A 12,489-nucleotide genomic window follows, 5' to 3' on the forward strand; every position below is an offset into this window, starting at 1 on the left:
GCTGCAGGGGGACAGCCTGCTTCACCATGGTCCTCACCACAGGCCGCAGGGGACTTCTGCTCCGGCGCCTGGAGCACCTCTCCCCCTCCTTCTTCACTGACCTTGGTTCCTGCAAGGCTGTTCCTCACTCCTCTCTCCCAGCTGCTATGTGTGGCGCAGCGTTTTTTTTCCCTGTCTTAAATCTGCTCTCACAGAGGCGCAAAACAACCTCACTTATTGGCTCAGCTCTGGTCAGCAGTGGGGCCCTTACCTAACATGGGGCAGCTTCTAGATCCTTCTCACGGAAGCCACCCCTATGGCCCCCTGCTACCAAAACCTTGCCACGTAAATCCACTACAGAAGCAAAAAGTTTTAGCTTCACTAAAGCTGGAGTCCTTGGCCTGAGCAGGTCAGCTTACATGCACCGTGTTACCTTGTCATTTATTCTGTACTTCCTAGTTAATAAAGCTGTGGGCACTGCCTAAACATTTCTTCCATCTCAAAAGTCAAAAGATTGTTGATAAATTGGCAAAGGTTCAGAAACAAGAGAGGAGAGTAATCCACAATCTGGGAAGTGCATATTATGGTGATTAGGGATCTCTGGCAGCTTGGCTTTTTGAAAGAGTAAGAAATAACTCAATCAAGGTCTTTAGGTATGTATGTGGGAAGTAGAAAGCATCTGCTACATTACAGCTCTGTCATCTATAAGGCAAAGGTATAACAAAATGTAATACCTGGAAGCTGAACCTAGACAAACAATTATCATTATTTAGTATCTTAAATCTTGTCACAGACTGTCCCTAGACACTTTCTTAGTCAAGTAAATCTGCAAAACAGATCTAATATTCCAGTCTAGCATGTAGATTTTTTAGCCCACATTTAGCTTCTGATGAGTTACTGTCCTCAGCTCTAGGGTCCCCAGGCAAGGCACAGCAAGGAACACTACAAAGGAAATAACCACAGTATTTTTTTACTCAGAATAGTTTTCCTTTATGAGTTGCAGCATTTGAAACTTGCAAAGCCTGAAGGCAGCTTCCCTCTGCCAGGTCACCCTGAGCCCAGGCATGTCAACTGTAGGATTTGTGCCTGAGACCAGTAAGGGACTACTCAGCTGTTTGAGACACGGGACTTGCAGGGACCATTCTGAGTCACTGAGTCTGAGAAATATTTGCAGAACTGCTGCTCTACCTACCAGCAGAGAGCCTGTCCCACTGCCCTCCATCCCAAATCAGTTGAGCCGGAGAAAAGATCAAAAACTACATCTGATCTTCCCAAAAGAAGACATCAGGACAGACTGAGGATGTCTCCCATGTCCTAATTTTCCAGTAGTACCAATGGTTGGGTATGTTATTCAATTCAGCAGTGGATGAAGAAGCTGCACAGAGAGATCTGAGTGTCACTGCTTGATTTCCAGAAGGAAAACCCGCATTTGGCTCAATTAAGGTTGGACTAGATGATCTTAGAGGTCTTTTCCAACCTGAATGATTCTATGATTCTATGAACCCTTCACTACTCCTTGGCCAGGGCATTTCCCATGATGGTAGCAAGGACAGAGGTTCCTGGGTGCCTCTGGCCTCTGCCCATCATAGGCTTCTGCAGATAGACAGCCCGCAGGGCCCTGCACTAATAACCTCACTGGTACATCAGGCAAACCCTGGGTGCTGCTGGTGGACCTCAACAGCTTTGTCGCAGGTGCTCAGCCCCTGATGGCTGGTGAGGACCAAGCCAGTGCTGTCAAATGGGTGCTCTGACCCATGGCGACTTCTACAGGACTTTGGTGAGACAAAAAGGGATTTGTTGCTCGACAGAAAAAGCCTCAAATCTGTCAGATGTTTTCCTAAATACACGTCTTGGAGACCAAACACGTGTTTTTGGTGTGGAGGCAGGAAGTTCTGGGTGACTTGATATGACCTGTGTTTTGCCGAAGAGTCTATTACATTGAGTTCTCTAAAAAGTTACATTATGAATCAAAAATCAATTCACATGCTGAGAAATTCATTTTGAGGAATAGTACAGGGGGAATAAAAAACAAACCAGAACTGCTCTGTTCCAATATTTTCAAAATGAAATGGTCTTGGTTTTGTTATCTAATACTGTTTCTTTCTAAAATTGATCTGTTTCATTTTAATAAATGGCAAAAATATGTGAAAATGGAATAGTATATCTGATTGGATATTAGTTTTCCCTAATTTATTTTCACTTTGGCCACCAAACAGAAAAATCTATTATTCTCACAACTCAATTCACTATAAATAAGTGCCTCTCTTCCAACACACTACTCTCCACAGCCTTCTGCTCTGTTATGGAAACTTGCTTTTGCCAGATATAGTAATTTGTGGTTCTCCCCAGATGCTATCTTCTTATAGTTTCATTCACATTAAGTTCCCCTTCATTTTTTCTACTGTTAGTTGTGATTGCAACTAGTTAGCCTCTACTGCAAGTTTCATTAACATGATGTTTATTGCCTCCTTCAGATAATGAAGCTATTAATTAAAATTGTATCTAACAAGGACCCACTGGGTATGTGAATAAATATTGCTTCAACATGGTTAAATATTGTTTTTTATCATATTTGTTGTCTTTCCAAAGGTTTTCAGAATGCATGGTACTAAGGCCAGCCAAGCCACTTGGAATATTTTGAGCAAGTCTTTCAAAGAAATCAGAACGCAGCCCCCCTTCCCTCATACTGCCCCTTCACTGGAAAAAACTGTATGTTGGGTAAAACTTGCACTCTGTTAACTCCTATTGTTTATTGATCATCGGTTTCATTAGCCTGTTCATTTTAGTGGTTATCTCCATCCATTTTCTCCATTATGCACACCTAGTTTATGCAAAGAGTGTGTAGTATTGCCAATGTCCCGCCGTGAAACTCTTGATACTTTTTTCAGAGCTATTGAAGTGTTGGCTCTACTCAACAGCTCTTTTCCTCAGTGCAACCATTAAAATGGAGAACAGGTTTAGAGACGTTTTTGAGTGAAAGATTATTTCAGCAGTACACATGAAGTAAACATTTATTCAAATGACATCCTGGAGCTAAAAATGAGTTAAAATTCCCGAAGCCTGTTAGCAGCAGGAGAAAGACCAAGGGACTGCAGGAAGTGGTGTTTCATTTCTCAGAGGAAAGGGAAAATTATAACAGTTGACACCAGGACTGAAAATCGTAATTTTTGTTTTTCTTCACTGTGAATGTCAAATTTGGTTATACTATTAACACCATTAACATTATTATAATGAGATAAGAATCCAGGTATGGAATAGGAACAGGTTGGATACCCCTTAGATGTGTTTGCTGATCAGCGGACTCCATGGAAATTACTGAGGGAATTAAAAATCTTTCAGGCAAAAAAACTGAGGCAATATCATGGTGTCCATGGGGGATAAGAAGTTTTAGAAGATTAGAAAGATTAGAAAAAGACAAATACGGTGTCTATGTTTAGAAAAGGATGAGGGAAGAATATGAACATGGAGAATAGAACTGAAAGAGTTACAGATCAGTCTGCCAAGCTTTAATTCCTAGGAAAATATGGAAATATTTTTTTTGTTTTGTTGTTTTATGAATATATGGAAGATAAGACAGGGATGAGTAACACATAACATGGATTTATTGACGAACAATCTTGTTAGATTTAATTTATTCTGGATAAATACAAAGATAGAGGTGTCCTATAACTTGTCTCTTCTAAGGCTTTTAATACCTTCTTACGTAATATTTTCATAACCAAGTGAGGTAAGGTGGTTTAGGTGAAGCTGCTGGAAGGTGAACACATAGGTAGGTGACAAGGATCACTTAAACCAGTGGCTACTCTTAGCTCACTGATATGCTGAAAGCATCTTCAGCAGTTCCACGAGAGTCTGCCTTGGGTTTGGTATTAGTCAATATTGTTATAAATGGCTTGAACAACGAAATAGGTTATATGCTTATTAATTCGTTAGATTATATTAACCTAAGTGAGCTGCAAGCACTCTGGAGACTTAAGCAGCTAAGTACATAAGCATGATGCTGTGCCCAGGTTTGTACAACCTGCTTGTCATCAGGGCTAATTAAGCACATTAACATCTTGCTAATGTGGCTACATTGCTTGCGGTAGCTGCGATATCCCTGAATGGCACTGCATTATGCCATAGAGATACTCTGTAAAAGAGAAATTCCACGCTTTTTCCATTTAATCTCCTTCCCCAGTCTGGTCCAGGTCACAGTGCTGATTTACTGGCAGGTCACTTAGGTCTGTTTAACTATTTTACCATAAATCCATCTGGAAACACAGTGGACTTAGTTGTACCATGTTGTGTAATGACAGGGTGAATGCTCGCTCTAGGCTAGAATATCATCTCGCGCAGCATGAAAAGCACTCTCTGAGGCTCCCAAGCTTCCCTTGCAGATTCCTCTAACCAAGTATTGATCATGACCTATGCATCGGAAAGGTCTGCACCGTCCCTGATACCTTGACTAGAAGAGTGGTAATTTTCTTGTTTTTCCTGAAAATATATTAGATTGCAGGCATACCGTGATTCTAGCAGATCGATGCCAGAGAAGTTAATGTCACCTACTTGTACCTCACTGCTGTATAAATTAGGAACAAGCAGAAACGCTATGCAGAATCCTAACTGGCTTGTCACGCGGGTGAAGTAATTGGCCAGCTTCTGACTTACTGGAGTTTAAAATCTGGAGACCAGTAGGTCCTTTGCTACATCCTGATTGATCTGGTGTTTAACCTCCTAAGAAGAAATATTTGGAAATATATGTAATATACATTTGAATGGATTAGAACGTTAACTTAATTAAAACATGGTTTTTAACCGGTGTGAATTAGAATATGTTTAGTCATTCTTCTCTGCCTTGCAGAAAATTACCTGAGAACATCATAAGTCACATCCTGATTGCACTAATATTGTCTTGGTAAGGGCTGAGAGGGTACTTCAGCACTACCAGGTGTAATTCTTGAAAGCTTCCTTAATGTTTAGCATTGTATAGTCTTCAATTACATGGCTCCTGGTAATACCATTGCAGCCACCTCCATGTTGCTTGGGGGTCTGGAAAGAAAACCTAAAATGCATCCTGTTTGCAGAAAAGTTTATGTGCTTATCTTAAACCAGGCTGGTCCAGAGAAATATAAGGCTTTCTCCATGTGAATTCCAGCCTAGGAGACATATCTTAACTAAACTTTTATTGTAGGAAAAACATGTCTAGACACCAGCCTTCACTGCACAGCTATCTTTGAAGATGTACAGGATATAGCCTGCAGCATGGCATTTCACAGCGCCTTTAGTGTTGAATCTACTGACCCTCTGGCAAACAGCTGCCACAGCAAGGGAGCCAAAATTTCCAGCATTGCAGGAGGAGTCTCTGAAGATGTCTGTGAACGGCACAACACAGCAAGACACCTGAAAGCTCTGTCTGAGTTAATTAGCGGCACTGACGAGCAGGATGTGCTAGCAAGGCTGAGAAATGCACGGTGTGGTTGCTGATAGGACTGACCTGACCTGCTCAGAGAAGCCCTAGAGAGCGAGACACTGCACTGGGCAGTGCAGAACGTCCTTGGCATTGTAAGACAGCTTAGCAGGACCAGACAGGAAGCATTTCTTGGTGGGCAGGGACAGGAAAGTTTAGATCCCAATAGTTTTGGGGTAGATACAGTGTATTATATTAGTCATAAGAAATTTCAGAGTAGTTTTGCAACTTCTCCAAGTTACATGGGCCGAGAGAAGGAAGCTGAGCTGTGCCAAACAGTGCTGCTTTTCTTCTTCGCTCTGGATCTCAATTATTTATGGTCCCACCTTCTCTGTACTTACTTCATCACATTCATTTGTACTCCCCATCTGCCTTCCCCTTCAACAGCCATTGTTCATCCTGCTTCTTCACAGGAACCTTGAACTGAACCTCTCCTGGGTTATGGAAACCTATCGTCTGCTGCCACTGGGAGCCCTGCTACTTAACCCCTTTCCCAGTTTTGTCTTTCTTTTGAAAGCTGCTGGGATGTTTTCTTCTTTTCAGTCCTTGCTTCCACATGCAACCTAGGTACTTCTCACCTTCCTCACGTCCTTTCGCATCACTGCAGCCATTGCTCCCTGCCTGACCACCACCCTCCTGCCAGCCCCTCTCTGCCCACCAAAGCGGATTTCTTTCATTTGTACCCAATTATCTTGCTATAGGGCAGACTTTGGGATATGTGACTTTTCCCTGACAATTGCACCCCATACCCGGTTTGGGGGAAATCTGGTCCTGCAGCCTGAAGGGATGCACCTCCGGCATGGCCACGTTGTGCTTCCTGGCTCTGCCCTGTTTTATGGGTGCCCGACAGGATCCCCCTCTGTTATCACCAACATAAGATGAGCAGGATTAGATTCAAGAGAAGTGGGGTAAATCTTCTAAATTAAGTGCTCTCGAATTTTTAAGGTAGACCTATATTGGACTGTTTCTGACTGAAACTGTGATGGCAACGGCAGTTTCACTGACACCGATAACAGTAATTCCAGCCAGCTGTGTCTCTCCCACAGCCGTAAACACTACAGAAATAGAAGACATGTCGATCCCCACGCCCCGAGAAGGAACATTTCACCAGCGCAGCCAGGCCCCCGGGGGGATGGAAGCCAAAATGTGCAGAAACGGTAATAAAAAAGACATAATGTAAAAGTTAATGCTTCTTGATCGACAGCAAAGGCTCATCAGTGGCGAGGCTGCGGGTTGCCACGGTGACGGGGCCGCACGCTGGGGCTGCCGCTGCTCTCGGCGCTCCCCTCCACAGCATCGCTGCTCCCAGGCTTAACGGGAAGCCTCGCTGCTCTGGGTGGTCGCCAGCCGCCAGCTGCAGCCGGTTCTGCTCCTCAGACAGCGTGGGACGTGCGTTTTGAGACGCTACCAGCGCTGGCACCCACTCAAGGGTAATCGAGCCCCAAACGTGCTGAGGTTATCTCGGTCGGTAACGATGTGGCGCAGAAATTCCTGCTTGGGCTCAAGGGTTGTCCCACCTTCAGCTCACGGTGAGCATAGGAAAGGAGGGAGCAGAGCAGAGACTTCAGGCTTTTCCAGCTTCTGCTTTGGGTGCCCCACGTATCCTTGCACAGGGCTGGAGGCAAGCTGGTGTAGCCTCAAGACTCCCATGGCTTGCATTTCTCCTCTTCCCACCTCAAGATTTAGGCCAGTCCAAACTAGATGGCTGTGTTCTTTGGAAATGTCCACATTGATTGTGTTAATAGGTTACGATAGTTGCATGTAGCTATTTAAGTGGTCTCAGAGTGAAATTACCAATTGTGGATAGGCATCGTTTAAGCCAGTGATATCGCAGAAACTCAGGAGGGAAGTCCCAAAGAAGTGGAGCAGTTCATGTACTCTTACGTGCAGCTACAGGTATTAAAAGCTAGCCAGCAGCTAGACTCAGCCATGAAACAAAAAACGAACCTCTAAGGCAAAGCTGCTTTTTAAGAGGGCCAGATGGGGGACACTGTTTGCAGAGTTGTCCAGGGACATCTCCCTCCCATGGGAGTCTGCATGTGTCCGTGTGGGCACCTTCTCACATGCTCAGCAGTTTTTTTCCAGTTCCCTCAGCTGCCATGCTGACAGTGTCCAGCCCCACCAAAACAGATTGTTTACTGTCAGATGCCTTTATTGCTATTTATTCATTAACACATAATAGCCTACTACCACACACCTTCCTCATAAGCTTCTTTCTTTTCTGTGCTAAGTTCTCTTTCTTGCTAATGCTTCTCCAGCTATGCTTTCACTCCTCCTCTCCATTACCTTTCTCTTAATTTCAAGAGCGGTGAAACTAATCACACCAAGATGTGCATCTCTTCCCAGACGTGGCCCATGGCCCAGAGACTGCATCCATCTGTAGTTCTCACCCACAGTATGGGAAGGTTTGCCTGCCACAGCGTACAGCCCTTCCCCTAAGCACTCCAGACAGACAAACTGCTTAAGCTGCTCCACCACAGCAAAAGCTTGATTAGTTCCAAAGACAGTAGGTTATTGGAGACATAAACCAAGCAGCATCCTTTATTTTATGCTTTGTGTAATGATCTATACACATAAAAAATGAGGACATTGTGATCTGATAAACTGATCAATAAGTAAGGATTATATCCTTACTTGAATATCCTTATATATCCTTAGTTAATCCTTTTAAGGATTATATAAATTCATTTTAAACTTGCCCATTTTATAACCACACACGCACACAAAAATGTTTCTAAAAATAACATCATTCCTGTAAAATCCAGTATTCAATAGGATGTGCCAAAAAAAAGAGCTGTCCATAGCACATGACTTGCATCTCCTTTATTGTGTGTTGCATACTTCCTTGCTAATTTGTAAACAGGATCGTGCCTTACCAGGTGCGTGAGACTGTGTCTGCTGTCAAGAAAGATCATGATGATGAGAATCCTGCCTCATCTTTTGAAGAAGCTTTTGGGGAAAAGCCTGGCGTAAGTAGTTTAAGATGTGTACTTTTTTAGATGAAACTAGATGGCAGCCACATAGCTGGGACTCAGTTAATTTCCAAGGAGAAAAAAATAGTGAAGGTATGAAGAGGATTGTTGGAGAGAAAGGATAATCTTCTGAAGATTAAGATGATGAATGCCGTCCTGAAGAGTTTGAGACTATCCCTGCTTCCACCACAGACTTTTTGTGTGATGGCAGGCAAGATGTTTAAAACCTTTATAGATGAACAGCAACTCAGTGTGGCTCCTACTAAGGCCTCGTTTGGAGAAGTGCTGCAAACAAAATCCATGGGAGCTCTGCTTTGAGAAATGAAGTCCCAGCTGTCTTTTACCTTAACTGTCCTGTCCAGAATATACCAGCCTCCTATCTCATAGAGACATGATGTTTTCCAAGACTGTGAAGCACCCATATAATTGTGATAAGAAGCATAAAAAAGCATCCTAAGCCTGTCTTCAGTGGCAAATACAAAGTGCAGTAAAGCAAATCTGGGCTGCACATTGAGCAGGGAGAGAAAAACAAACTCTGGAGAAGCTTCTCATCAAGTAGCAACTGCCAGTGCTGTAAATCAAATGAGCAAGGATGCCTGTAGAAGAGAAAAGTAAGTGATTATGTTATTAGAAAATATATCATAGTAAACAAATACAAAAGAACCAATTAAGGATTGCACAGATAACCTTTATCTTGTCTTTTTTTTTTTTGATTTTGAATCTTAATCAAGCTCTTCTGCATTTTTGCTTATGTTTCCATTCATCATTTACAAAAACACCAGCGCTATTTCTTCATGTGACAGAATATTGATACCACTGGGTTAATTACATTGGAAGGAACTTTTGAATCCAGCATAGAAGGGTTTGCCATTTGAACTCCTGGAGTAATAGATCAAGGATTCACAATTTATTATTCTCTAGAGATTAACACTAGAAGGAGATGGGACTAGAAGAAGACGGGATTGAATTTCACAGAAATTTCTGATTCTGAGGATTCAAAGTTCTAGTGAGGGACACATTTGGAGTGACTCAGGTGCCCCCCAAAAAATAGATACCTAGTACCACTTTACCATTTCAGGTGTGCTAAACTGAAGGACTAGTGGGTATTGTTTAGAGTTGATGTGAAATCTCTGCCTTTTTGGTGCTGGAAGCCAGAGAGGCATCCTAGGACAACCAGAGCAGCCACAAACCAGATACAGGATTCCTATCTCCTTTCCCACACTCTTTCACTCAGCTTGTGGACACAGTCCTAGTCCCTTCCCCTGTTTCTGTCCTCTCCCTTTCTTGTCCAGTCTGGCTCCCATGTTGCCCTCCCCACCTGAGTCTGACTCTTCTTCCCCAGCTCCTCCTCCAGTCTCAGGATTTCCACCTCCCCAGTTCCCTTGGCCCACCTGTTCTGCAGAGCACCTCTTTTCTACTCTCCTGTCTCCTTCCAAGGTCTGTACCTCTTCCTCCTGCCACCCTGGCTCCAGGTTTCACCTTCTTTGTGTGCACATGCTCAGGCCAACTATCCCCAACCCTCTCATTGAACCCACACCCCCACTACCTCCTTTCTGAGCTCTCAGAACTCCTCACCCAACTCCCACTCTGACCTCCATCCCTGAATTGTTTGTCCTGGATGCCTTCAGGCTTGGCCCTAATCCTTTCTATCTCTGTGCGTGATGGCCCCTTAGAGCACCGGGATGTCAGGCATCCTATGGGACCTGTCCAGCTAATCCCAGCCTGGAGACAAGAGAAACAAGCACTGAAGGGCAAGACCATCCTTCCTCCTTCAGCTACCCTCCGAAGGCAGCAGATGAGCAGTCTGGTCACACATCCTAGGAGCAAGATGAGGCGGAGTGAGGTGTAAAAAAATGGTGTGCGTTTTTTTTCGAACAGCCCGTACTTTTTGCCAGTTGTCTGAGAAATCAAACTTTGTCTGAAGCGTCTGAAAAGCTGTAACAGATGACAGGGAGGATTCCCACATGCGTCTCTCCTGCCGGGGGCTGATCATCACTAATATTTCATCGCATGCGGCCCTCTGCCGGCTCTGGGCCCGCACAGCCACTTCCCCACACGTCCCCACCGCTCCGGCTGAGGCGACTCTCAGGGGAGAACAATCTTCAAAGAGCTCTATATACGCACCATCAATTATTATTATTAACTCAGGCTCAATGCACAGGTCGGGGACTGTGAATCCAAGTGTCACTGGCATATGAATGATTATTACCAGATGCTAATTGCTCATTAATATATGCTAATTACTGCTGCATGCCAAAACGTTCAAGGCGCAGCGTGCCAGGCCGACGTCGCTTGACTGGAGCTGAGCGGCTTTTCCGCGCTGGTGTCACCTCCTGCTCCGCACCGAACCCCTCCAGGAGCAGCGGCCTCGGCACCGCTGCTGTTTTGGGGCGATTCTGGCCTGTTTGCACAGCGATGGTCTTCTCCAGAGCCCGCTGCTGCCTCCCCACCCCATGAGGAGGGAAGCAAGCCCAGACGATTCCCTGCCTTTGGCGGCTTTTACCTCAGCCTGGCAGGGGTTTGGTGTGGGGAAGAGGGGAGCACCTGCGCTCCGCAGGAGGGCACTGCTCGCCCCACCGCAGCTAGAGGAGCACTTACAGCTCCACAGCTGGCAAAGGAACACCTAACACAGGTTTAAAAGAAATAAACCAAAACCCAAAGGGGTGTGTGTGTGTGTTGGGGGGGGGGGGGGGGCGGTTAAACTTTAAAATGTTGCCTGAACGCCTCCCCTGGGATATGCCACCCGACCAGGCACCCCCAGCCGGGCAACGAGCCCCTGAGGGGATGGCGGCTCCCCTCGGCCCGCCCGCGCCCCACGGCGGCCGCCACCTCAGCGCCTCCGCGGGGCTCTCCCGCCCTGGGCGCCCCTTTCCCCGGGACGTGAGGGCTCCGAGGGCCCCGCCGCCGCCTCAGGCGTGTCCCGCTCCGCCCCCCCCCCCCCCACACACCGCCGCCACCCTCCCCTCCGCCGCGGGCCGCGGTTGCGCAGGGCGGCGGGGCGCCGGCGGCCCCGCGGCGGGCAGGGCGGCGGGCGGCAGCGCGGAGCCCCGGCAGGCGGCGGCGGGCCATGTTGGAGCTGCCGCTGGCCTGAAGCCCGGCGGAGGGGCGCGTCGCGTCGAGAGGAGTGAGCGGGGAGGAGGAGGAGGAGGAGGAGGAGAAGGAGGAGGAGGAGGAGGAGGAGGAGGAGGAGGAGGAGGAAGGGGAGGGGGGATCTTCTCGGCGAGGATGCCCGGAGCGGCTGCAGGGACGGCGGCGACGGGAGCGGGCTCGGCAGGAGCGGCAGCAGCGGGGATGCTCCCGGCTCAGGAGGCGGCCAAGATCTACCACACCAACTACGTGCGGAACTCGCGGGCCATCGGCGTGCTCTGGGCCATCTTCACCATCTGCTTTGCCATCGTCAACGTGGTGTGCTTCATCCAGCCCTACTGGATCGGGGACGGCGTGGACACCCCGCAGGCGGGCTACTTCGGGCTCTTCCACTACTGCATCGGCAACGGCTTCAGCCGGGAACTCACCTGCCGGGGCAGCTTCACGGACTTCTCCAGCCTGCCCTCGGGAGCCTTCAAAGCTGCCTCCTTCTTCATCGGGCTCTCGATGATGCTCATCATCGCCTGCATCGTCTGCTTCATCCTCTTCTTCTTCTGCAACACGGCCACCGTCTACAAGATCTGCGCCTGGATGCAGCTCACCTCGGGTGAGTGCGGGCAGCGGCCCCGGCCCGGGGGGGGGGGGGCTCGGCGGGGGGCAGCAGGAGACCCCCACCCCCTCCCCGGTCCCCTCCTCCGTCCCTTGGGGCTTGTGGTGGGGAGGAGATGGAGGCGTGGGGGCGCCTCGGGCAGCTGAGGGGCGAGGGAGGTCGGCGAGGGATGCTGCCGGCCGGCTGGAAGGGCAGCCGAGGTCATCGGGGTTCGAGAGCTGGGCTTGGGGTCTGGGTCTTCTCCTGCCGTGCTCAAGGCTTCTGTTCCTCCGTGGGTTAGGAGCGCAAAAAAAAAAAAAAAAAAGCCGTCTCAGGCACTGGTTTTGGCTCAGGAGGGCTCCCGACTTCATTTGACTTTCCCCATCGCATCCCGAGTCTCCCCGAGGAAAGCG

General features: G+C 47.4%; 1 protein-coding gene across 11 annotated transcripts in view; it reads left to right on the plus strand.

The window, feature by feature from the left end:
- The first annotated feature begins 11,543 nt into the window (after positions 1-11,543).
- LHFPL3 (LHFPL tetraspan subfamily member 3) overlaps positions 11,544-12,489 on the plus strand; it is a 261,232-nt gene continuing 260,286 nt past the window's right edge. For 4 of the 11 annotated variants that reach the window (XR_014578022.1, XR_014578023.1, XM_083819860.1 and 1 more), the window contains exon 1: positions 11,551-12,094. Coding sequence is in view for 8 of the 11 variants with exons in the window: in XM_083819860.1 (XP_083675986.1) it covers positions 11,626-12,094 (469 nt within the window). In the remaining 3 variants the exon portion in view is untranslated. Of the gene's footprint in view, positions 12,095-12,489 lie in introns of all 11 variants that reach the window. The other 7 variants (XR_014578021.1, XM_083819856.1, XM_083819855.1 and 4 more) reach the window with 5 other exon arrangements.

Source organism: Anser anser (assembly GCF_964211835.1).
Source record: "Anser anser genome assembly, chromosome: 1".
Taxonomy (NCBI): Eukaryota; Metazoa; Chordata; class Aves; order Anseriformes; family Anatidae; genus Anser; species Anser anser.